This window comes from Tamandua tetradactyla, chromosome 6 (genome assembly GCF_023851605.1).
Source record: "Tamandua tetradactyla isolate mTamTet1 chromosome 6, mTamTet1.pri, whole genome shotgun sequence".
Lineage (NCBI taxonomy): Eukaryota > Metazoa > Chordata > Mammalia > Pilosa > Myrmecophagidae > Tamandua > Tamandua tetradactyla.
The window spans coordinates 43511366-43538737 of record NC_135332.1 but is presented as its reverse complement, the minus strand read 5'-3'; the positions used below and the strand labels follow the sequence as shown (position 1 = coordinate 43538737).

At 36.3% G+C, this 27372-nt stretch overlaps 1 protein-coding gene across 2 annotated transcripts in view; it reads right to left on the bottom strand.

The window, feature by feature from the left end:
- The window catches only part of USP32 (ubiquitin specific peptidase 32), a 332680-nt gene that overhangs the window by 127145 nt on the left and 178163 nt on the right, over positions 1–27372 (bottom strand). For both annotated transcript variants that reach the window (XM_077165036.1, XM_077165035.1), the window contains exons 6-9: positions 26798–26929; positions 25093–25200; positions 13111–13226; positions 12669–12731 (exon numbers count right to left, since the gene is read on the bottom strand). In XM_077165036.1, coding sequence (XP_077021151.1) covers positions 12669–12731; positions 13111–13226; positions 25093–25200; positions 26798–26929 — 419 coding nt within the window. The remainder of the gene's footprint in view (positions 1–12668; positions 12732–13110; positions 13227–25092; positions 25201–26797; positions 26930–27372) is intronic.

Genomic DNA, 27372 nt, shown 5'->3' with positions numbered 1-27372 from the left:
TCTGTTGAAGCAGGTGATGTGATAAGGACAACTTATTAACAATCTTCTTTCTCCAATACGACATGGAAATAATTTGCAATACCTACTGCTTCAAGGATTACCTATGGAAAACCACTAGAACTCCTGGATTCACAAAATGGAGTATTTAATCATTTTGAAACCTTCTGAAAAAAGCAGAATCTCATAATTATTCCCTTTCATCATCACAATTTTCTAAGAAGGATATTTTGGCAACATTTTCAGAATTCTTAGAGATTTAAAGGAGTTTATATATATAAATATGGATATTTACATCATGTTTCTCCCAAATATAATTTAACATAACTTTTATAAATTGAGTGAAGTTACATTTTTGTAGTATCAAAGAGCACCAAAAATTACCTACATTATTTTTTCTTGTCAGGCCAAAATATAATCAGATGTTTCTTAGTTCTTATGTTTGACAATTATCTAACAATCCCAGATGAATAATAATGATTTTAGCTCTTATTACTAAATGATGTTGTATATTCTCTTTTCACGACTCAATACCACATATGATAAGGTAGGATTTTAAATTACCCTTGATTATAATTATTGGCTTTTTTTTTGCATGGGCAGGCACCAGAATCAAACCTGGATCTCTGGCATATCAGGCAAGAACTATGCCTGCTGAGCCACTGTGGCCTGACCAATTATTGGTTTTTATGATACAACTTCTATATAGATATATTAATACCAATCTAAATGTCAGTTAAAAACAGAAAAGCAATTTCTTTTTCTTCACTTCCTAATTCCCCTGCAATGCAAAGGGTAAACTACTACAAGTTCATTTCTAAATGTTTGCTTGAAGGCATTAATAACAAAATTTTGAGGGGGCCAAGATGGCGGGTTAGTAATGTGTGTGTTTTAGTTCATCCTCCAGAACAACTACTAAATAACCAGAAACAGTACAGAACAGCTCCCGGAGCCACGTCAGTGACCAGACACACAACATACCCCAGTCTGGAACAGCTGGACCGGCTGCAAGCCTCCCCAAAACCATGAGTTCCCCAAGCTGTGGTGGCTGGTGCCCGGCGCCCCTTCCCCACAGGTGGCTTCCCAGAGGGAAAGGAAAGAGACTCTAAACCTGGTCAAGGCGGAGTTCGCTCATTGGGCTCATGGAAAAAGAGGAAGGTGGACGAAACAGAGGTTTTAGTGGCTTGGCTGTGTTTCTACGGAGACTTGGCAGCATTGGATTCAGCTGCGGGACTTCTCGGGTTGCAGCTGCCCCAGGCATAGGCAGAAATGGGCTGCTTTCAGGGTTGTCTCCCACCTATGCCTTCCCCAGGGGAGGGGTGGAGCCCAAATCAGGTGGAATCCCTCTCTCAAGGAATTCAGACCCCAGGGCTTGGCAATTTGAAGCCATTAAAACCAGCCAACAACCTCTCCTCCATCTCTACCACGCCCCCAGCAGGGAGAGTCTTCCAAAGCTAAAGGTGCGGCCCACCAGACAGCCAGCCTGCCCGCCCTCCTCTCCCTCTTTGTCCGCCGGGCGCCCCTCTTCCCCTTCTGCTTCGGCGGCGTCCATCCGCCATCTTATCCTTCCCTTTCTCCTCCTGCTCCGGCGGCTCTCCAACCACCACTGTGCCCTCTTCCGCCTTCACCGGCTCCTCCGCCACCGTCCTCGACAGCCTTGCCACCCTCACCTTTCCTCCCCCAGAACAGCTACTGGGGGAGTGGAGACAATACAGAGCAACTCCCGGAGCCACGACGGAGATCAAAGGGACAGCGCACCCCATCCTGGAACGGCTGACTGTCTGGGAGAACCAGCTCCGGTGAGATCGCCGAGGGGCGCGGGCTTTCCCGGGCGGGACAGCAAGCGGCCGGAGTCCCTTCCTTCCTCCTTCCCAGGCCAGATGGCAGAATTGGGCAGGCGGTTCCCTTGGGCCGCGGCAGCTGGCACCACCACCACGCAAGGCCCCCCGGACCAACTGAGAGAGTTGGGTCGGTAATCCCCAGACTGCAGAGAACGGTGACCGGGGGGTCCTTTCCAAACACATGACTCCCCGGTCCGGCTGGAAACAGTGCACTCTCCCGGACTGCGGCAGCTGGCGCCCTCCCGCCACTCTTGGTACCCTGGGCCGAATAGGAAATTCGATCAGGTGCTCTCCCGTGCTGCGGTGGCCGGCGACCCTCCCCGCATTCGGACCCCCGGGCTGGCTGGCACATTTCCAAGACGCTTCGGCTGCCGAACCTTCCCTACGGCGAGAGTTTTCCAAAGTTAAAGGACCCACAGCAACTTTCACTGGGGGAACCCGTAGACAAACGTGTGCCACGAGCGCCACCTATGGACAGGATAAGAAAAACAGAACCCAGAGATTTCACAGAAAAATCTTTCAACCTGTGGCGTCCAACACCCAGGGAAATCTGACTAAATGCCCAGATGCCAGCAGAAGATAACGGATCACACTCAGAAAATTGAAAATATGGCCCAGTCAAAGGAACAAACCAATAGTTCAAATGAGATACAGGAGCTGAAACAACTAATGCTGAATATATGAAGAGAAATGGAAAACCTCTTCAAAAACCAAATCAATAAATTGAGGGAGGACATGAAGAAGACATGGACTGAACAAAAAGAATAAATAGAAAAACTGAAAAAACAAATCACAGAGCTTATGGAAGTGAAGGATAAAGTTGAAAAGATGGAAAAAACAATGGATACCTACAATGATAGATTTAAAGAGACAGAAGATAGAATTAGTGATTTGGAGGATGAAACATCTGAATTCCAAAAAGAAACAGAAACTATCAGGAAAAGAATAGAAAAATTTGAACAGGGTATCAGGGAACTCAAGGACAATATGAAGCGCACAAATATACGTGTTGTGGGTGTCCTAGAAGGAAAAGAGAAGGGAAAAGGAGGAGAAAAACTAATGGAAGAAATTATCACTGAAAATTTCCCAACTCTTATGTAAGACCTAAAATTACAGATCCAAGAAGTGCAGCGCACCCCAAAGAGATTAGACACAAATAGGCGTTCCCCAAGACACTTACTAGTTAGAATATCAGAGGTCAAAGAGAAAGAGAGGATCTTGAAAGCAGCGAGAGAGAAGCAATCCATCACATACAAGGGAAACCCAATAAGACTATGTGTAGATTTCTCAGCAGAAACCATGGAAGCTAGAAGACAGTGGGATGATATATTTAAGTTACTAAAAGAAAAAAACTGCCAACCAAGACTCCTATATCCAGCAAAATTGTCCTTCAAAAATGAGGGAGAAATTAAAACATTCTCAGACAAAAAGTCACTGAGAGAATTTGTGACCAAGAGACCAGCTCTGCAAGAAATACTAAAGGGAGCACTAGAGTCAGATACGAAAAGACAGAAGAGAGAGGTATGGAGAAGAGTGTAGAAAGAAGGAAAGTCAGATATGATATATATAATACAAAAGGCAAAATGGTAGAGGAAAATATTATCCAAACAGTAATAACACTAAATGTTAATGGACTGAATTCCCCAATCAAAAGACAAAGACTGGCAGAATGGATTAAAAAACAGGATCCTTCTATATGCTGTCTACAGGAAACACATCTTAGACCCAAAGATAAACATAGGTTGAAAGTGAAAGGTTGGGAAAAGATATTTCATGCAAATAACAACCAGAAAAGAGCAGGAGTGGCTATACTAATATCCAACAAATTAGATTTCAAATGTAAAACAGTTCAAAGAGACAAAGAAGGACACTATCTACTAATAAAAGGAACAATTAAACAAGAAGACATAACAATCATAAATATTTACGCACCGAACCAGAATGCCCCAAAATACGTGAGGAATACACTGCAAACACTGAAAACGGAAATAGACACATATACCATAATAGTTGGAGACTTCAATTCACCACTCTCATCAATGGACAGAACATCTAGACAGAGGATCAATAAAGAAACAGAGAATCTGAATATTACTATAAATGAACTTGACTTAACAGACATTTATAGGACATTACATCCCACAACAGCAGGATACACCTTTTTCTCAAGTGCTCATGGATCATTCTCAAAGATAGACCATATGCTGGGTCACAAAGTAAGTCTTAACAAATTTAAAAAGATTGAAATCATACACAACACTTTCTCGGATCATAAAGGAATGAAGTTGGAAATCAATAATAGGCGGAGTGCCAGAAAATTCACAAATACGTGGAGGCTTAACAACACACTCTTAAACAACAAGTGGGTCAAAGAAGAAATTGCAAGAGAAATTAGTAAATACCTTGAGGCGAATGAAAATGAAAACACAACATATCAAAACTTATGGGACGCAGCAAAGGCAGTGCTAAGAGGGAAATTTATTGCCCTAAATGCCTATATCAGAAAAGAAGAAAAGGTAAAAATACAGGAATTAACTGTCCACTTGGAAGAACTGGAGAAAGAACAGCAAACTAATCCCAAAGCAAGCAAAAGGAAAGAAATAACAAAGATTAGAGCAGAAATAAATGAAATTGAAAACAGTAGAGAAAATCAATAAGACCAGAAGTTGGTTCTATGAGAAAATCAATAAGATTGATGGGCCCTTAGCAAGATTGACAAAAAGAAGAAGAGAGAGGATGCAAATAAATAAGATCAGAAATGGAAGAGGAGACATAACTACCGACCTCACAGAAATAAAGGAGGTAATAACAGGATACTATGAACAACTTTACGCTAATAAATACAACAATTTAGATGAAATGGACGGGTTCCTGGAAAGACATGAACAACCAACTTTGACTCAAGAAGAAACAGATGACCTCAACAAACCAATCACAAGAAATTGAATTAGTCATTCAAAAACTTCCTAAAAAGAAAAGTCCAGGACGAGACGGCTTCACATGTGAATTCTATCAAACATTCCAGAAAGAATTAGTACCTACTCTCCTCAAACTCTTCAAAAAAATCGAAGTGGAGGGAAAACTACCTAATTCATTCTATGAAGCCAACATCACCCTCATACCAAAACCAGGCAAAGATATTACAAAAAAAGAAAACTACAGACCAATCTCTCTAATGAATATAGATGCAAAAATCCTCAATAAAATTCTAGCAAATCGTATCCAACAACACATTAAAAGAATTATACATCATGACCAAGTAGGATTCATCCCAGGTATGCAAGGATGGTTCAACATAAGAAAATCAATTAATGTAATACACCATATCAACAAATCAAAGCAGAAAAATCACATGATCATCTCAATTGATGCAGAGAAGGCATTTGACAAAATTCAACATCCTTTCCTGTTGAAAACACTTCAAAGGATAGGAATACAAGGGAATTTCATTAAATTAATAAAGGGAATATATGAAAAATCCACAGCTAATATCGTCCTCACTGGGGAAAAACCGAAAACTTTCCCCCTAAGATCAGGAACAAGACAAGGATGTCCACTATCGTCACTGTTATTCAACATTGTGTTGGAAGTTCTAGCCAGAGCAATTAGACAAGAAAAAGAAATACAAGGCATCAAAATTGGAAAGGAAGAAGTAAAACTATCACTGTTTGCAGACGATATGATACTATACGTCGAAAACCCGGAAAAATCCACAGGAAAACTACTAGAGCTAATAAACGAGTACAGGAAAGTGGCAGGGTACAAGACCAACATTCAAAAATCTGTAGTGTTTCTATACACTAGTAATGAACAATCTGAGGGGGAAATCAAGAAACGAATTCCATTTACAATTGCAACTAAAAGAATAAAATAACTAGGAATAAATTTAACTAAAGAGACAAAAAACCTATACAAAGAAAACTACAAAAAACTGTTAAAAGAAATCACAGAAGACCTAAATAGATGGAAGGGCATACCGTGTTCATGGATTGGAAGACTAAATATAGTTAAGATGTCAATCCTATCTAAATTGATTTACAGATTCAATGCAATACCAATCAAAATCCCAACAACTTATTTTTCAGAAATAGAAAAACCAATAAGCAAATTTATCTGGAAGGGCAGGGTGCCCCGAATTGCTAAAAGTATCTTGAGGAAAAAAAACGAAGCTGGAGGTCTCACGCTGCCTGACTTTAAGGCATACTGTGAAGCCACAGTGGTCAAAACAGCATGGTACTGGCATAAAGATACATATACTGACCAATGGAATTGAATAGAGTGCTCAGATATAGATCCTCTCATCTATGGACACTTGATCTTTGATAAGGCAGTCAAGTCAACTCACCTGGGACAGAACAGTCTCCTCAATAAATGGTGCCTAGAGATTTGGATATCCATATGCAAAAGAATGAAAGAGGACCCGTATCTCACCCCCTATACAAAAGTTAACTCAAAATGTATCAAGGTCTAAACATCAGGTCTAAGACCATAAAACAGTTAGAGGAAAATGTAGGGAGATATCTTATAAATCTTATAATTGTAGGCGGTTTTATAGACCTTACACCTATGGCAAGAGCACTGAAGAAATAAATAAATAAATGGGAAATCCTCAAAATTAAACACTTTTGTGCATCAAAGAACTTCATCAAGAAAGTAGAAAGACAGCCTATACAATGGGAGACAATACTTGGAAACGACATATCAGATAAAGGTCTAGTATCCAGAATTTATAGAGATTGTTCAACTCAACAAAAGACAGCCAATCCAATTACAAAATGGGAAAAAAACTTGAACAGACAACTCTCAGAAGAGGAAATACAAATGGCCAAAAGGCATATGAAGAGATGTTCAACGTCCCTGGTCATTAGAGAAATGCAAATCAAAACCACAATGAGATATCATCTCACATCCCCCAGAATGGCCATTATCAACGAAACAGAAAATGACAAGTGCTGGAGAGGATGTGGAGAAAGAGGCATACTTATTCACTGTTAGTGGGAATGTCAAATGGTGCAACCACTGTGTAAGGTAGTTTGGCGGTTCCTCAAAAACCTGAGTATAGAATTGCCATATGACCCAGCAATACCATTGCTAGGTATCTACTCAAAGAACATAAGGGCAAAGACACAAACGGACATTTGCACACCAACGTTTATAGCAGCATTATTTACAATTGCAAGGAGATGGAAACAGCCAAAATGTCCATCAACAGAGGAGTGTCTAAACAAACTGTGGTATATACATACGATGGAATATTATGCAGCTTTAAGACAGAATAAACTTATGAAGTATGTAACAACATGGATGGACTTTGATAACATTATGCTGAGTGAGACTAGCCAAAAACTAAAGGACAAATACTGTCTGGTCTCATTGATATGAACTGACATTAGTGAATAAGCTTGGAATATTTTGTTCGTAACAGACCATCAGGTGATAGAAATACGGTAAGATATTGGGTAATTGGAGCTGAAGGGATACAGACTGTGCAACAGGACTGGATACAAAAACTCAGAAATGGACAGCACAATACTACCTAACTGTAATATAATTATGTTAAAACACTGAATGAAGCTGCATGTGAGAATGATAGAGGTAGGAGGGCTGGGGACATAAATGAAATCAGAAGGAAAGATAGATGTTAAAGATTGAGATGGTATAATCTAGGAATGCATAGAGTGTATAATAGTGAAATGTACAAGGTACAATTTTTAAAATGTTTTTGCATGAGGAAGAACAAAGGAATGTCATTATTGCATGGTACTGAAAATAGATGGTAATAATTATTTTAAAACGTCACCTTCTGTGTGAGACTAAAGCAAAAAATGTTTATTTGGTACAAAATTTATATTTTGACTAGTGCATTTCCTAATATAACTTATGTAGATAGTTTGACTGAACACCATAAGTACTTGGAATCTCAGTTAGGACACGAGATTTTGCTGGTTTGTCCAGAGTGATGCCCCGATGAATCCCAGAGTGATTCGATCACTGAGTGGAAAAGTTTCTGCAAAGCCCCCTTCAGGGTGTGGAAAGAACGGGGAGAAATTCAACTTCCCCAAGTTGAATTCTTGATATTCTCACAAGCAGCGTGGACAACCAAAGCTATAGGCAGAGCCCCCAGTGTTGGGGTTTGTTCATATGAAATGTAACCCCACAAAGGACAGGTCAAGTCTACTTAAAATGTAGGCCTAAGAGTCACCCCCAAGAGAGCCTCTTTTGTTGCTCAGATGTGGCCCCTCTCTCCAGCCAACACAACGAGCAGTCTCACCACCCTACCCCTCTCTACGTGGGACATGACTCCCAGGGGTGTGGCCCTTCCTGGCAATGTGGGACACAGATCTTGTAATGAATGGAGATTGAGCATCAAGGGATTGAGAAAAATCCTAGAATGAGCTGAGACTTAGCATCAATGGATTGAGAAAACCTTCTTGACCAAAAGGGGGATGAGGGAAATGAGATAGAGTGTCAATGGCTGAGAGATTCCAAACAGAGTAGAGAGGTTATCCTGGAGGTTATTCTTATGCATCAAGTAGATATCATCTTTTTACTCAAGACGTAATGGAGAGGCTGGAGGGAACTGCCTGTAAATGTAGAGCTGTGTTCCAGTAGCCATGTTTCTTGAGGATGATTGAATAATGATACAGCTGTCACAATGCGACTGTGTGATTGTGGAAACCTTGTGTCTGATGCTCCTTTTATCTACCTTGTCAACAAAGGAGTAAAACATATGGAACAAAAATAAATAATAGAGGGAACAAATGCTAAAATAAATTTAGTTTAAATGCTAGTGATCAATGAAAGCAAGGGGTAAAGGGTATGGTTGGTATAATCTTTTTTTTTCTTTTCTGTGTTCATTTTATTTTTTTTTTCTATTGTCCTTTTATTTCCTTTTCTGAATTTATGCAAATGTTCTAAGAAATGATGAATATGCAACTAAGTGATGATATTGTCAATTACTGATTATGTATGTTGTTTTACTGTTTCTTTATTTTTTAAATTAATAAACAACTTAAAATTAAAAAACAAAACAAAACAAAACAACAAAATTTTACTGTTTTGTTTTAATGCTAGTGTATATGGCTTTATTCAACAGGCCTATGGGTACAGATAAATTTAATGAACTTTACAAATACAGTGAGAAGTACTCTCCATTTTCTTAATATATTTTGTAGATAATAAATCCGCAAAGATGTTCTATTAACATTATTTATACTCATTTTCTTTTATGCCTCAATTATGAAGTCAGTCTGCACTATTACCAAGGAATGCTACCATTATACATTTTTATAACGAGAAAAAAAAAGTTGATTTGTGGAATCCCTGAAGTATATATTTCAATTGTCTTATAATGGATTTGTGCACGATTTAATTGTGAAAAAATCTTCTAAATCCAGATAGAGAAGCAAGCTAAAGAGAAAGGAAGAGAAACAAAAGCTCTTCATTCTTCCTTTTTCAAAGTTCATTTTCAAAAAGAGAAGGCAGGGAGAAAGGATAGGCACACTACTCTAGAATATAACTATCACTGGTTAACAGAATCTTTCTCATCATTATCACTTTTTAAAATTGTTCTGTTCACCTATACCAAAGGGGAAGTACTCTGAAGAGTTTTTTCAACTACAGTATGAGCAGCTGAAAACATCTGGATCTGTAATATATGATACCAAAAAGGATTTCTGACTCAATGGCCTTTTCATGTATATTACAATGCTATCAGAACTTTCAATTACTCGTGTAATCATCCATTTTTTGCATTTTCCTTGCCTTTGAAAATGGCTATCTGACTATAGCAATATGGCTTAAAAGATACAGGAGTAAACTGTAATAGTCTCTATATTATACTATATATACAATACAGAGTATATATACTATACAGAGGAATACTATACAGAGACTGAAAAAGAGTTAAATCAATTTTTCTACCACAAGGGAAATTTTAATAAATATTTGTGAAATTCAGAAAAATGTTGATTTGCTGTTAAATAAAAAAAACTGGTTGCAGAATGACTTATAATACTCAATTTTTTAAACATACAATTCACGCAAATTTATAGATCCTTCATATAGTTTGGAATAGTATATCCTTTCTCTACTGCACACATGGAGAATAGCTAAAATTTAGTTCTTTAAAAGACTAGAAGTTCTGCAGCCCTGTAAATATACCTCAGTTATAGGTCCCAAAAAAGGAACATGTGCTATATAACTTAATGGACTGTAAGGGTACAAATAAGCTCTAATAAATTTCAGCTCATTATTGAGTTTTACACTGAACAATGATGAGCTAGTATAAACTCATTTTAATTTCATTGAATTTAGCATTTGGAAAAGACAGATGGACATTCTAGACTACTGGAAATCATATGAATGGTTAATTTTATTTTGTGTCTTGTCAACTCAAGATTTTAAAAAATAAAATTAAAATAAAAGAAGTTCAAAAAGTACAAATGTAATTTCATATCTGTTATAAATTACATGAACTTTTTTCATCCACTAAGAATAATATATATAATGTGTAACATGGTAAAAATCATGAATTCTAGAACAGTAATCAGATTCCCTCATGTATTTAAACTGTAATCACAAATATTAAGGACTAATTTTCATGGCAAAGGTACACAGACATGAAAGATGTTAATATTGAACAAGAGGGGAAAAAATAATGAAAAGGAGCACTAGATACTACAATATAGATTTATCATGTGTACAATGATAATCAAAATTCCTTAATTTACTATATTTACATTTAAGTATCAGTAACATTCACTGTAAAAAATACATACAATATTATGCCTAAAAACCAGAGTTAAAGATGCATGTTACTTTTTCTCAATTTAACGGAAGTTTTATGGATTACAGTTAGGACTAGTGGTAAACAAGGTATGATTCTGGATACTCATATCTGCTAAGACTAATAAAAGTTTCTTCTAAATAGAAGAAGGAAGAAATCATACTAGTTTCTCCTCAAGTAAATCCACTGGCTATATGAAATATCTGTTTTCCATTTAAATGTGAATTTGATTTTCAAAATGGCATCAGCTGATTACATTGCTTTGCTTTGCTTAAAACTCTCAAAGGTTCCCCATAGCTTGGCATAAAATTCAACTTCTGAGTTTTGCACACAAGGCCCTTTTATGATGTTGTTCCAACATCTGTATTTTTTGTTCCAGCTATGTAAAACTATCTGCAGTTCTACGAACATAAATGTTGGTTTGTACAATAATGCCTTCTATCCTATACCTTGTTCCCTTTTTTTTTTTTAAAATAACCTCTCAACCTTCTATATTTTGGTAACCACAATTTGACCAATGACTCAAGAATCATATCCCAGCAGAAACCTCCTTGAGTCCCACATTTAAATATACATGGTCCCTGGTCTATGCTTCCATAATAACCTGGGCAGACTTCTAACATGAAACTGATCAGACTTATCATAACTGTCGTTTTTACCTCTAGTTTGCAAACTCCTCATGGGCAATGCTAGGGCTTGGGCCACAGCTAAATTTTTGGATGAACAAATGAATTAGTAAGATGGAAATTAGTAATTAAATGGTTAATATGGATATAATCTAGTCACCAGTGAGTATAATTAATTGGTTTACTGAAAAATCCAAGTTCTATCTGGAACTGTTATAATGGTTACACGGAAATTGAGCAACTAAGTGATCTTCTGTTCAATGTTCATAACAGAGCCAGAAGCAGAAAATATAAAAATAGACAGCAATATCTATATATATATATATCAAATTCTCAAAAAAAAAAAAAGGTGTTAGAAACTATATCTCTACATAAGGCATTTTTTAATAGAAGCTTTTCTAGGTTTATGTTTTTATACACACCAAATAGAAGTGGAGACCTTAGTTTTGGCAGAGAGATTTTCTGAATTGCCAAACAAAGCTAAAGCTCAAAAAACTCATTATTAATGTCTATAGAGAATTAATTAATAGGACTATGGTGATTCCTTCTGAAACTGTGATTGAAGAAAGAAAGAAACTCCTGTTACTTATTTTTTCTAAACTTTGTAAATCATTGTGGTCTATATTCCACCAATATGTTATTATTGGGATGGCATACACGTCATGTTTGGGTGGAAAGGCTCAAATTAGCTCAAATGTGCCTCATACACATGGATTATTTTCAGTTTCACAGGGACATACAGACATTGCAGAAGTAAACATATTATGATATTATTACTAATTTATGTTATGAAACTAAAAATTCAAGAATTTATTCTTTCTGAAGTTATGTGTTTATTCCTTTGGTAAAATTCTACTGAGGGTCAGCAGAAGTCCATATCACAACTCTTTTTTAAAGGAATACATGTACCACCTAGATTAAAACAGAAATATTGCTAACAACCCAGCTTTCCTTATGGACGTTCCCAGTTATCTAGCCCTATCCCTAAAATCACCATTCTCATGCCTCTAACCATTTGTCAGTTTTGCCTATTCTTCAACTTCATATAAATGAAATCATACTGAATGTATTATTTTGTGATTGGCTTTTGTTCAACACAATGTTACCCCTACCCTATCTTTTTAAAATGAGAGAAATAAAGATTATGAACTATAAATGTCAAGGAATATGTCTGCTTAATCCTTATAAAATGCTGAGCACAGGCTTATTTTTTATATAAGACATATATAAATAGATATGACATTTAATAGAGTTGTTTAAAAATTGAGCTACCCTCAGAGAGAACTTAGAGGTAAGTTTCAAAGCACTCAGTGGGGATGATGTAGAAGCAATTTAAGCATGTATACAAGCCACACATCTCTACTTAGAATACATGATGCTCTCAGAAAAGGATAAATTAGTCTTAGTTACACTCACCTTCGTTGTGTCATGTGCATTCAATATGCCTTCTACAATGTCAGGCAGAGCCGCATGTAATTCCTTTAAAAACAGCAACACAAAGGAGTAATTAGAAGAGTGGGTGGATATCACTTTTTATCTTATTTGGCGGCTAAGGTATACTTTTATTTTGGTCAAATACTTTTTTTTAGATTAATATAATTGGATCCTTAAATGTGCTTTAAAAATTAAGACAATTTCCAGTTTTATTCTTCATACAATAAATTCAGCTTATTAAATTTTCTAAGCCAAAACTTTTAGTTGAATTATCTTTCCAATTTTGAATCTCCAACAATGAAAATTTTAAGAAATAGCATAATATAAAACTAAAAGCAATAACAGAGCCCTTATTCTTTTAAGTGTTTCACTCCATTTACCTGTTGAAAATTTACATACAACCAGATGCATGCTCAAAACTTACAGGGATCTCATCAGTACGGTTGTCCTTCCAGACCTCTAAAAGTGCAACCACCATGTCTCTCAGTTCAACCCTGGAGAGAACTCCATCACGGTCAACATCAAACACCTTGAAGCAAACTAATAAAAAGAAACATTTACGGAAAGGAAATTATTTTTATATTCTGAATGACAACAGAATTTGCTAAAAGTTGTCTTGGTATAATTACTTAGTTTCTCAAGCAAGTTTTCTTCTTGAGCAGATTATTATGCCAATAAAGTCGTCTGGATTGAATGACTTCCTGAACATGTTTCATAGATCAATCTCTATAAATAATCATGACCTGGGTTGGGGTGCCCCATCCTTCAGCCAAATCTAGAGTTAAATCCCTTACAGGTTTTAAGGTGATAATTCAAGCTCTTAAAAGCGACGTTCTAATATACAAAATTGTTCACTGCAGAGTTGTTTCTTATAATGCTGGAAACATTTCAGCTACTTTAAGAATCAATAACAAGATAGTAAAAAAATAGCTTGCTTCTACTTTGCCCCTTCAAATTTGATTAACATGCTAAGAATTAGAAAATCAGCACATAACTAATTATCTCCACATGAACCACTCTGATTTAACTTTCATTAGTCCATCAGCAAAACAGAAATTAAAAAGTAATAGAAGAAATAGCCTCAATTGAGAAGCAGCAATTTTAGCCTCCTTGTTTAACACTGACTTTAATGAAAATAAACACTTTGGTTAATTAAGTATGGTAAAAGATTTAAAATGTAAAATAGTTTTATCGTATAATCCAGGTTAATATTAACCAGATATAATAATTTATCATAAAGCCAAATTGGAATAATGGTATATAAGTAGGGACTAAAAAAAGGAATCTAAATTTTAAGAATAAAAATTTTTTTAATCTATTTTGAGATCATAGTTATCTCAATATTACTAAATAAGTTCAAAATATCAAATACCACTTCTGAAATAGGCAACATTTGTTAAACATGTATTTTAGAGAGACAGAGAGATAATAACCCTTGCAAATATATTTGAGTTAGGCACTAAATATAAACTTCTTCAAATATGACTGATTTATTAAAGAATATACTTATGCTTAAAAAATTATACTATAACATATTACCTAGGTTAAAAAGACCATTTTCATATTTAATACAATAGTGCTTTGATCATAAATTATTTTGCCAATAAATTAATGTATGGAAGTAACTGAAAATGAGGTATACTTCAAATTATGCTAGACAACAAAATTCTCTATGTAGATTACCAGAACATATTTCCTAAATGCTTAATATTTTCAAATATATCAGGGATGATTTGGTTCATTTATCATGAATTTAAGATTCATCAGGAAAATCAACCCCATTTGTAAAACAAAGATCCTTCCTCAACAAAATACCTGGAAATTGAATACAACAGCACATTAAAAGAATACACCATGATCAAGTTGAGTTTTATACTAGGTATCCAAGAATGGATCAACATAAGAAAATCAATTAATGTAATGTAGGACATTAACAAATCAAAAGGGAAAAAACCACATGATCATCTTGATTGACACAAAAAAGGCATTTTACAAAATCCAAGATCTTACTTGATAAAACACTGTGAAAGGTAGGAACTGAAGGAAACGTCTTCAACATGATAAAGGGCATATATGAAAAATCCAAGGCTAACATCATACTTAGTGGTGAGAGACTGGAAGTTTTCCTTTGAAGATCAGGAAAGAGACAAGAATAACCACTGTCACCAATGTTATTCAACATGGGGTGAGAAGTTCTAGCTGGGGTAATTGGCAAGAAAAAGAAATAGAAGACATCCAAATTGAAAAGAGAGAAGTAAAACTTTCAACTATTTGTAGACAATATGACCCTATATTTATAAATCCTGAAAAAAAACCCAACAAAGTCGCTGGAACAAATAAAAAAAATTCAGCAAAGCAACAGGATACAAGATCAACACAAAAAAACTAGTAGCATTTCTACACAGCAGAAATGAGCTAACAAGGAGGTAATCAAGAAAGAAATTCCATTTACAATAGCAACTAAAAGAATCAAATATTGAGGAAATAACTTAACCAAGGATATAGAGGACCTATACACACAAAACTATAAAATATTGCTAAAAGAAATTTTAAAAGACCTAAATAAATGGAAAGATATCTTGTATTTATGGAATGGAAGGCTAACGTCATTAAGATGTCAATCATAACCAAACTGATCTACAGATTCAATGCGATACCAATAAAAATTCCAACAGCTTACTTTGCAGTAACAGAAAAGTTATCAAATATACTTGGAAGGGTAAGGTGTCTCAAACATCTTGAAAAAGAAGAATGAACTGGGAAGAATCATGCTTTCTGACTTCAAAGTATATTATAAAGCCAGAGTAGTTAAAACAGCATGGTACTGGCATAAACACAGACATACTGATCAATGGAATCGAACTGAGAGTTCAGATCTATGATCAGCTGATTTTTGACAAGGTTCCCAAGTCCAATCAACTAGTATTGAACAATCTCTTCAATAAGTAGTGCTAGGAGAACTGGATATCCATATTCACAAGAGTGAAAAGGAACCCCTCTCACACCCTATACAAAATGAGCTCAAATTGGATCAAAGACCTAAATATAAGAGCCAGTACTTTACTCATAGATGAAACTGTAGGGAAATATCTTCAAGATCTAGTGATAGACAGTAGCTTCGTAGCCCTTCCAACCAAAGCACAAGTGACAAAAGGAAAAATAGATAAATGAATAATTCTGTGCTTCAAAGGACTTTGTTAAATGGGTGAAAAGGCAACTGACTCAATGGGAGAAAGTATTTGGAAACCACATATCTGATAAGGGTTTGATATCAGAATATATAAAGAGATCGTACAACTGAACAATAAAAAAACAAAGAGCCGAACTATAAAATGGGCAACACAGCACTACAGCAAACACCTTCCTACAGTGGGGCTTCAGCAGATTACAATCAAAACCAAAACTCGGTATGCACACTTCTGTCATCTTCAGATGCTAAAAGCCTTCCTTGAACTGTGAACCCTGAGAACTAGATTGCATGGAATGAACTGCTGGCCTGGAAAAATTCAGCACATATTAAAATCTAAAAAAACAAACAAACAAACAGGCTTAAAATTTTAAGACACTGTATGTAGGCACAGCCCTATGTCCCTGCGATCTTATGTAACTCTTAACCCCATACTCACAGGAACTGGGAAGCGGTTTAATTCCCTTTCATGGCCATGGCAGTATCTCTTTGAAGGGTTGTTATGTCTGGGGTGGGGGGACCCCTACTATTCTGTTTTCTCTTATACTGTTGTCATGGAATATGAATGCAATGTCTGTCCTATAGTCAACATAGTCTGCTGTGTGGGGGTGGATTGTGGGGATCCAGGGCCCCGAATTCCCCTCCATATTGACAGCAGGTCATTTCACGTAGCCACCTACATGACCAGGACAGACATTAAAGATCAAACTTCTTATGGGGTGAAAGAATGTACAACTGGTATCATAAAACAGGCATTGAAACTCCCCTTCCTTGATCATATTGTTAACAAACCTGTTATTCGGCTGAAACCCTGTTCTCACACCCTTGTCCTAAATGCTTTTAAGCCCTTGCACCTCCCCCACCCCCCCTTTGCAATGACATAAGTGTACCCATCAACCAATGAAAGGATAAACAAAGTTTGGTATATACATACGATAGAGTATTATTCAGCAGTAAGAAGGAATGAAGTCCTGAAGTGTGTGACAACATAGATAAATGTTGAGGAAACTATGTTGAGTGAAATAAGTGAAACACAAAAGGACAAATATAGTATGATCTCACTAAGATGAACTAATTATAAAATGTCAACTCACAGACATAAAATCTAGATTATGGGTTACCTGGAGATATAATAATGGGGAGCAGTTGTGCAACATGTGCAGAATTTTTTTGCAACTTTTTTTAATTGTAAAATATATATGCAGACAAGTGATAAATTTTTTGTATATATGTTATTTTTCACACACAAAAAAACAAACAAAAAAGAATTGTGTTTCATAGGATGCTGGCTTGAAGACTGGTTTCAAGATCTTTTTTGGTAATTTAAATGTGTAAAGTATGTAGGAAGTGTTTTCTAAAGGAAAAAGAGAGTACTTCTCCCCCTAAAGTAAAATAACTAATTGCAGTAGAATGAGAAACAGGAATGTGTAGGACAAAATGGATGGATATAGAACATTGTAAAAGTCTGGTTGGAAGTGAATTTTATTGGTTGTGGTTAAGGATGGCTAAGATTTTATAAGATTTTTTTTTAACAGTTTTATTCACACACCATACAATCCATTCACAGTGTACAAGCAATGGCTCTCAGTGCAGACACGGAGTTGTGCATTCATCACCATAATCTATTTGAGGATATTTCTATTGCTCCAAAAAAAAAAAATCTTGCATACCCCTTATATCCTCTTAATTACTGATACTTAACTTTGGTTTGGTCTTTTGTTACAACTGGAAAATGAATATTATAATACTACTATTAATTTTAGTCAACAGTTTGCATAAGTTGTATTTTTCCCCATATACCATCTGTTTTGGTTTGTTAAATGCTTCCGGAATGCAATATACCAGAAAAGGAATGGCTTTCAAAAAGGGAATTCACTGAGTTATAAGTTCACAGGTTTAAGGCCATAAAAATGTCCAAACTAAGGCATCAAGAGAAAGATACCTTGACTCAAGAAAAGCCAAGGTCTGTCTCATGGGGAGGCATATGGCTGGCCTCCGCTAGTCCTTTTTTCCGGTTTCACTGCTTCCAGCTTTTGATGCAGTGGTTTCCTCTGTGGGCCTTCATTTAGCCCCTTGGGACACAACTCTGCACTCTAGCTTGCTTAGTATCTCATGAGAAGGCACATGGTGACATCTGCTAGGCATCTTCATACGTCTGCATCTAGGTATCTGTCAGCATTCTAAGCATCTCCAAATGTCTGCGTCTCTGTCAGCTCTGAAGCAACTGTATTTTTTCCAAAATGTCTCCCTTTTAAAGGACTCCAGTAAACTAATCAAGATTCACTTTGAGGGCGGGCCACAGTGGCTCAGCAGGTAAGAGTGCTTGCCTGCCATGCCCGAGGACCCGGGTTCGATTCCCGGTGCCTGCCCATGTAAAAAAAAAAAAAATTCACTTTGAATGGGTGAAGCCATATATCCATTTAATCAAAAGGTCATACCCACAACTGAATGGGTCAATTTCCATAGAAACAATCTAATCAAAGGTTTCAAACCTACAATATTGAATCAGGATTAAAGAATGTGGCTTTTCTAGGGTACACAACACTTTCAAACCACCAAACCACCTTATTATTAACACCTTATAATAATGATGTACATTTGTTCTGATTCATGGAAGAACATTCTTACATTTGTAGTGTTACACCCTCCACAATAGGGCTCACTACATTATACAATCTAGCTTTCCTTCTAGTGACATACATGGCCCTAAACTTCACCTTTCAAACACAATCAAACCCATAATTCAGTTCATTAATCACACTCATAATAATGTGCTATCATCACCTCTATTTCCAAAATTTTCAATAACCTTACTAAAAATAATGCACAAATTAAGCATCATTTCCCCATTCTCTACCTTCATTCTTTCTCCTGCTAACTTATATTTTAGGTTTTAATTCCATGAATTTTCTCTTTATAATTAGTTCATATTAGTGAGACCACGATCTGTGATTTTAAAATAAAAGCTTCTTACTTATCTTGGGAATTTTTCTGTGGGAATTTTTTCTGGTTTGGGTTAAAATTATATTTCTTCAAGAGAGTTTATGCTTGCTTCTGTCAATTCCCTGAGACAATCCCAGTCCAGTACCACTTTAAAAGTTTCTCATTAGGTATTTCAGAAAATAGTTAGTACCCATTAGAGGGCTGAATTATGATTATGAATTCTTAAGGAAGCTTTATTTGTAGGTCCCTCTACTTAGTGCCAATGTGAGATAGAACTTTCCTTGCTCTTCCCTTCTTCCTGAAAGGTTATTTTTAATTTAACATTACATAGAAGTTACTGTCTTTTGAAGTCTTAGCTTTATGTGGAGATTTTCCACTACTTTCCCCAACTTAGCATAAATTTTATAACATTTTTAATAGTTTTCTTTTCAGATGTATCTCCAGGCAAAACAAGAACTTGTTTTTCACTGTTAAAATGACAAAAAAAAATTCTACTAAAATTACTTTTTTGAAAGCACTAAAGTTTAATGTATCGTACACACATATACACATGCAAAAATAATCAAATTTGTTATGTTTTTTGCATGTATGTTATACCTTAACAAAATTTATAGAAGCAAAATGAGAAGATAAGCACGGATCAAGAGAAAAAATCCAAAGTTTAGTGAGCAGATTAATACGAAGTGTAGCTATTAATTCTTTCAAGAAATACTTTTAACGTTTTTTTAATTGTGAAAAATAACATATATACAAAAAAAAGCAATAAATTTCCAAGTACGTTTTAACAAGTAGTTATACAACAGATTTTAAAGTTTTGTATGGATTACCCAGTTCCACGATTTTTCATTTTTTCTTCTAGCTGCTCTAAGATACTGGAGACCAAAAGAAATGTCAATATACTGATTCAGCAGTCAAATTCACTTGTTAAAACCTATCTTCTCTTCCTTCCCTTTTTCTTTTTTGTACAAAAATAACACACACACACACACACACACACACACACACACACACATATATATATAAACAATAAATTTTAGAGTACATTGCAACAATTAGTTTTTGAACAGATTTCAGAGCTTGGTATGGGTTACAACTCCACAATTTTAGATTTTTATTTCTAGCTGCTCTAAGGTACTGGAGACTAAAAGAAATCCATATACTAGTTGAGAACTCATACTCATTTGTTAAAACCGACCTTCTCTGTATAACTCCACCATCACTTTTGGTCTTTCTCTCACTCTTTAGGGGTATTTGGGCTATGGCTATTTTAACTTTTCAATAAATATTTTTTATTAACATTAGGTTCCAGGCTCTACGCTAGTCTCAAGAATGACCTACAGTGAACCAAATAGAGAGAACCCATCAGAGAGACAAAATAAATGCAAAGTAAGCAAAAATAAGTATTTCTAAAGCTTAAAGGAGAAGCCAACTGAATAAGATTTTAAAAATGTGAATTTGGGCCTCTGTTTAAAGGAGTTCTGAGAAGACTTCACTGAGGAGATAGCATCCAGCCAACACAAGATAGGTGCCAAGCAGTCAGTAATGTGAAGAAGAAGGGGAAAATCATCCCAGGGTATGGAAAGATACCTGGAAGAAGTTCTGGCTAGAATACATATTGAGTGAGCAGGAGAGTGGGCTGTGATCAACAAAAATTCCAATTTCTTCCAAGAAGCAATTTTTATATAACTGCCCCCTTCCCTCTTATCACAGTACCACTTTACATAGACAAAATTTCATTAGTAATGAGCCTGTCTCGTTTTATAAGATTCTACAAATATTTCATGCAATAGGGTAACTTTCCAGAAACCCAAAGGCTCCAAATGGACCACATAGGTCCTGAAATGCAGAGGAGTCAGCCTCTCCAGTACATCAACTAGTTCCATCCCCCATCCCATATTACCAACAGCCCCTTCTAATGTGAAAAAGTTAGAATGGCCATAGCCCAAATACCCCTGAAGGGTGGGAAAAAGGTCAAAGGGGATAGTGGAGTTATACACAGAAGGTTGGGTTTAACAAATGAGTATGATTGCTGAATCATTATATTGATATTTCTTTTAGTGTCCAGTATCTTAGAGCAACTAGAAGTAAAAACATAAAATTGTGGAACTGTAATGCATATCAAATTCTGAAATCTGTTCTACAACTAATTGTGATGTGCTTTGAAATTTAATGCTTTTTTGTATATATGCTATTTTTCACAAAAAAGGAGTCAACTGTGATGATAAATGCATAGCTAAATGACGATTTTGCGAACCACTGACTGCACACTTTAAATGATTACATGGTATATAAATACATAATATATCAATAAAAAAAAGAAAAAGAAAAAAATTCTAGAATATGGGTTACCTGGAGACAGAATGAGGCTAACTGCAGAATGGGGAATGGTTGTTTAACATGTGCAGAGTTTTTTTTTTGGGGGGGGGGGCGCATGGTCTGGGAATCGAACCCAGGTCTCCTGCATGGAAGGTAAGCATTCTATCACCCAACTATTTTTGTAATATTTTTTATTGTAAAATACATATGCAGACAAGTGACAAATTTCAAAGTACAGTTTAACGAGTAGTTATAGAGAAAATTTCAAAGTATGGTAAGGGTTACATTTCCACAATTCCAAGTATTTCCTTCAACTGCTTTAATACACTAGAGACTAACAAGCAATATCAATACAGTGATGTGTGGCATATTTCTCAGGGACTGGAGCCTAGCCATGCTTAAAATTTTTTAATCCTTCTCTCCCTCTCTACATTCACTCTCTGCCCTCCGTACCTGTAACCCCCCTCTCTATTCCCCCCTTCCCCCTCTTGTTGTAGACCGCCCATTTCCGTAGCTCACCACTAAACCGCAAGCCTTCCTGTTATTCTCTTCACTCCTCTATACCTAACCTAAGCCCTCAGCCTAGCAACTGCCTCCTGCCTTGTGTGATTGGCTGTCCCTTCCTGACGTGTGCGCCCGAGACTCCACCCCTCCCCGAGAGTACTTAAGCCCCACGCTTACCCCGCTCTGGGTCGTCTGAGCCCACCCCGGGGTCTTCGGACCCCAGACGTCTCACTCCTCGGGTTCCCGGTTGGCCCATCCCGGAGTGTAACAATAAAAGCTTAAAACCCGCATCTGGCCTGAGTGACGACTTCTCGCGACCGCCGGCTGGGGAAAGCGCCGGCTCCAGCTTACCCAGGTTAATTCCTGCGAGCTCGCCCCAAACCCACCCAGTGTACCGGTCGCGCGGCCCGGCTGAAGCTATCAGCGGCAGTGATGCAGTAGTCAGAATCATTTGTTAAATCCCATCTTCTCTGCTACAACTCCTCCTTCTCATTTGATCCTTCTCCCAATCTTGAGGGATATTTGGGCAATGACCATTCTAACTTCTTCAAGTTAAAAAGGGCTGCTGACATTATGGGGTAGCGGATACAACTAGTTGATGTTCTTGGAGAGAATGGTGCCTTGGTTTCAGGGCCTATTTGCATAGGAATAATCCAGAAGTTTTATGTTTCTGGAAAACAAACTTAGTGAGTGAAACTTTTATAGAGCTTTTTCATATGGAACCCTGGGAATTCTTTAGGGTTTTCAGGAAGACTGTTGATTGGGGCTTGCCATACCATGGCAATTAGCAATATCTAACTGAAGCTTGCATAAGACTAAGCCCCACAATAACCTCTCAACTCTGTTTGAAATCTCTTAGCCACTGCTACTTATTTTATTACATTTCTTTGCTTCCTTTTGGAAAGATAGGCATTGTCAATCCCAATAATGCCAAGGCCAGGCTCATTCCTGGGAGTCATGTCCATGTGGTAGGGGAAGGGTAATGAGTTTACTTGCAGAGTTGGGTTTAGAGAGAGGTCACATCTGAGCAACAAAAAAAGGTTCTCAGGAAGTGACTCTTAGGCATAAGTATAGGTAGGCTTAGAATTCCCAGTTACAGAAATAACTTTCATAAAAGTAAGCCTCAAGATTGAGGGCTTGGCCTATTAAGTTGGGAGTCCCTAATATTTGAGAGAATTTCAGGAATATCCCAGGTGGGGAAGTTTAATAGACCCCTATTTTTCCTCCAGTCTCTCAAGGGTCTTTGCCAATATTTTTAATTATCTGCCCAATATACTCTGGAATGTTATCAGGGTATTACATTAAGCTATAAAGAATTACAAGATCTTATTCCCAATTCTAGGCTTCATGTGTTTAGGTTATTTAAATGAACTGGCCAGACAGGGAGTTAGATTGTGTGTTAAAAAATTTAAGTTTTTGACAAAACAAACATCTTTTCCTTTGGTCTCATCAAGTAGAGATTTTGGACAAAATAAACATCTTTCCTTTTGGTCTCATAAAGTAGAGACCAAATATAGACAATATTATCCTTTACCCTAGGATCTTTAAAAATATAGACAATATCATCCTTTACCCCTAGGATGCTGATTTTTCTTAGTTCCAAATAGATCAGCTTTGTTCTTATCTCTAATTGAAGTCTGATCTTTTTATGACTTCTTTAACAGTTGCTATATGAACCAATGCTTTGTTTCAGAGCTATAGAACTCCAACTCTGAGTTGTAGGTGTCACAGAGGTACCCAAAGTTCCAGGTAAATACCAGGTTATGCACAGAGAGCACAGCATCCCAGAATTTAGTAATAAGACTTAAAGCTTAAGTTTAGGAATATGACTGTTAGGAGCTTACACACCAGGCCCTAATTTTCTTATAAATATTTTCTAAAAGAGACCTTGTGCAATATCTGTCCTTTTGGTTCTGGCTTATTTGGCTCAGCATAATGTCCTCGAGGTTCATTTATCTTGTTGCATGCCTCATGACTTCATTCCTTTCTGTAGCAACACGTAGTCAAATTTTTAACTAGGTTGAATTTAAATGTTTGGGAATGGACAAAGGTGATGGTAGCATGTCGTTTTAGTATAATTAACTGTGCTGAATCATGTGTGAATGTGATTGAATGGGAAGTTTAGAATCATGTATGTCACCAAAAGAAATGCTAGAGGTTAAAACATGGGACAGTATAACACAATAAACTTTCTGGTAGATGACGGCTGTGATTAACTGTACAAACATTAAAAAGTTCTTTCATGAACTAAAACAAATGTATGACACTATTTCAGGGAATTGATAATGGGGTGGTATATTTGAAAAAATGTACCTATCACAGACTCTGGATTATAGTTAACAGTACTATCTAAATATTCTTTCATTAACAGAAACAAGTGTGCCACACCAATGCTAGGAGTCAAGAATAGGAAGGGATAAGGGATATGAAATATTTCGGGCTTTCTTTTCTCTTTTTTTGGGGGAGGGAGTGGGGAAATGAAAATGTTCTAAAATTGATTGTGATGATAAATGCACAACTATGTGATGATAACTGCTGCACAACTGTACACTTTGGATAGAACGTATGGTGTGTGAATATGTCCCAATAAAACTGCATTAAAAAACCAACCAACACGTCCTGGCACCATGGGATCAACAATGCCTTCCTGACCAAAAGCAGGAAATGAATTGTTACAAATAAAATATCAGTGGCTGAGAGAGTTCAAATAGAGTTGAGAGGCTACTCTGGAGTCTACTCTTACATAAGCTTCTTTACACATTGCTACTTATCCTGGTTGCCAACCCCCAACCAAAACCATTCTTGCCAACCCTAAAGAATACCTAGGGCTTTATCAGAGATTCTACAAAGGTTCCATGCACTATCATTATTTTCCAGAAACCTCCAACCTCCAGATGGGTTCCTAGGCCAGATACGTCCTCAAACACAGAGAGGCCAACCTCCTCTCCAGAACATCAACTACTTCCCTAGCCCATATTATCAACAGCCCTTTCCAACATGAAAAAGTCAAAATGGGCATAGCCCTACTACCTTTAAAGACTGGGAAAGAGATCAAAGGAGAATGTGGAGTTGTATCAGGGAAGATAGGATTTAACAAATGAGTATGATTGCTGATACATGATGTTGATATTTCTTTTAGTCTCTACTGTCTTGGACCAGCTAAAAGTAAAAATCTGTTCTACAACTAACTGCTGCAGTATGCTTTGACATTTATTGCCTTTTTGTATATATGTTATTTTTCACAATTAAAAAAAAACAAACTAAACAACCAACAAATAAAAAAAACACCAAAGATCTCAAACTAGTCCACAATAAAAAAGAATAGATAAACTTCAAATGAGATACTATTTGCTAACCTGACAAAGTTATGAAAATTCAAACCTTAACTCATAGATGATTTTATATGGGTGAATACCGATTTTCCTCTCTGCACAGTGTGCAATTGTTGATACTTACATTTTTGTCTTTCAGCCAGAGGTCCCCTGCAACAGGCTGATAACCCACATGATATCTCCTTAAAATCTATATGATTGTCACGATTTTCATCAAAAGCATTAAACAATCCTGTAAAATAGGAAAGAGACACCATAAATCACAGCCAACAAACCTTCTAATGTTTATATTCTGAGAAATTTATGAAAGGAGGCATGACTCCTCAAAAACCTGCTGAATAAAAAGAAGTGTTTATCAATAGTTTTCACTGTCTAAGGAAGAATGGTTTTCTTCTTCTTTTCGTAGAATACAACTAAAACTTGATCATAGCAGAAAATACATCACTGTCCCTTAGGGCTTGGTTATTTCTGTCTCTATGTTTACCTTATATCAATTCTAATAGCTAAAAAGATGACTATAATATATAAAAAATAAAAATAAGAACAAAAAAATTACAATCATCCTTACTGAGAAAGGATTAAGAAGTAAAAGAAAAAAGAGGGAGAAATTATAATGCTTCTAAAGTGAATATTCAAAGATACACTGGTATTATTAATAAGCTCCCAGTTACTTCAGGAAGCAAAGAAAAATTAAACACCGTATTATAAGAGGGAAAGAGATTCTCTACTGCAGTATCTTTTTTTGTGCTAGTTAATCTATACACAGTTTATAGATAATCTAACCCTTAGGATCTCAGATATTTTTTAAAAATAGAATTTGAATGACTTTTTTTCCCCAAATGGAATATTGATCAACAATTCTAAAAAGGTAAAAACACAAATGGACTGTTGAAATGCATAGAGGCCCAAAGTCATGTCTGTTCTGGCCCTCCAATAAAATTTCTGAAGTACCCTAGGAATCTGAAGAATACAGACTGTATATCCCAGGAATCTAATTCAGCAAGCTCAGCTTAACGATTAGAAAACTAAAGCTCAGGTGGGATTAAGTAATTTGCCAAAGGTAGAAACAGTTTTTTTAAAAAAGGGACCTACAACTAGAACCCAGGTATTCATACTTCAAATATGGTTTTTATGATATCCTTCACATTATTCCTTGTATTTTTCCTTAAAGAAAAGTCATGCCAATTAAAAAGGTCAGAGTTAGAAAGGACATGAGAGATGTCTAGTCCTGAGATTTCTTAAACTTTTTCTGTTGGAGAGGATATGGCAGTGGAACTTTCCTAGGTAAAAAAGAAAAAAAAAGTGGACACATTCAGCTGAGGAAGAGGTGGTGTTAAGTGTGGAAACCTGAAACTCTGCCAAGTTAGAGGTCACTACCTCAAAATCTGCATTAACAACTGCTGAGGCACCTCACTCGATCACAAATACATAACCACTGATTAGGTCGAACTCATCTGGTATGTAAGGATATTCAGGCATGACGAGCGAAAATGATTCATGCATTGTTACACAAGAACAATGTGTAACAAGACTAGAGTATCATCTTAATTCTCACTTAGTTTTTCTCTGATACACTACACAACAAACTTGCAAACCTATGATTATAGGCAAATTTATAACATGGTGTTTTTGTTTTGGTTTTTTTTTTGCATGGGCAGGCACCAGGAATCAAACCTGGGTCTCTGGCATGGCAGGCAAGAACTCTGCCTGCTGAGACACTGTAGCCCGCCCAACATGGTATTTTATGAGTTAAAATGTATTGGTTACCAATAATGGATGGACTCATGTGTTTACCAATGAACATTTGCAGAAGCCAAAATGATTCCTACCTTCACTCAAAGATGGTCGAATAGGTGGTGAAACCAATGGGCCAAATGTCTCTAAATCAAATCGTCCAGTCCGGGATTGAGCCTTTAGCAGCCAATACCGTTTCTCCAGATCAATGATGTCTGATTCCTCCACTGAGAGTTAAATCAAAGATGATAAATCTCAGATATCTCTCCTGGGCAGATAGTTCATCTTTACAATAAAACTTCCAAGAATGCATTTTAATTTCCCAATTCAATTGCTAAAAATGATCAAAATCTAAAACAAAACTTTGAAAGACAAATGTACTGTATCTAAAATGGTAGGAAAATGAGTAAGTTCCAATCAATATAAAAAAGCAAGAGGCTTTAAAGTTAGAAAAAAATCTAATTTCCCATCAAGTAGGTTACTTAAATATAACATGTAAAATAATCTACAATTTAGCCATTTCTTTAGGGTTCCCCACATGACATATCAGTACTCATTTTGGTAATTTTCAATCTACATCTTGGATCTAAAGTTTCTATATATATCTTTTCTCCCTGATGGACTGTAAACATCATAATAACAGGATCCATGTTGAATTCATCCTGTCAAT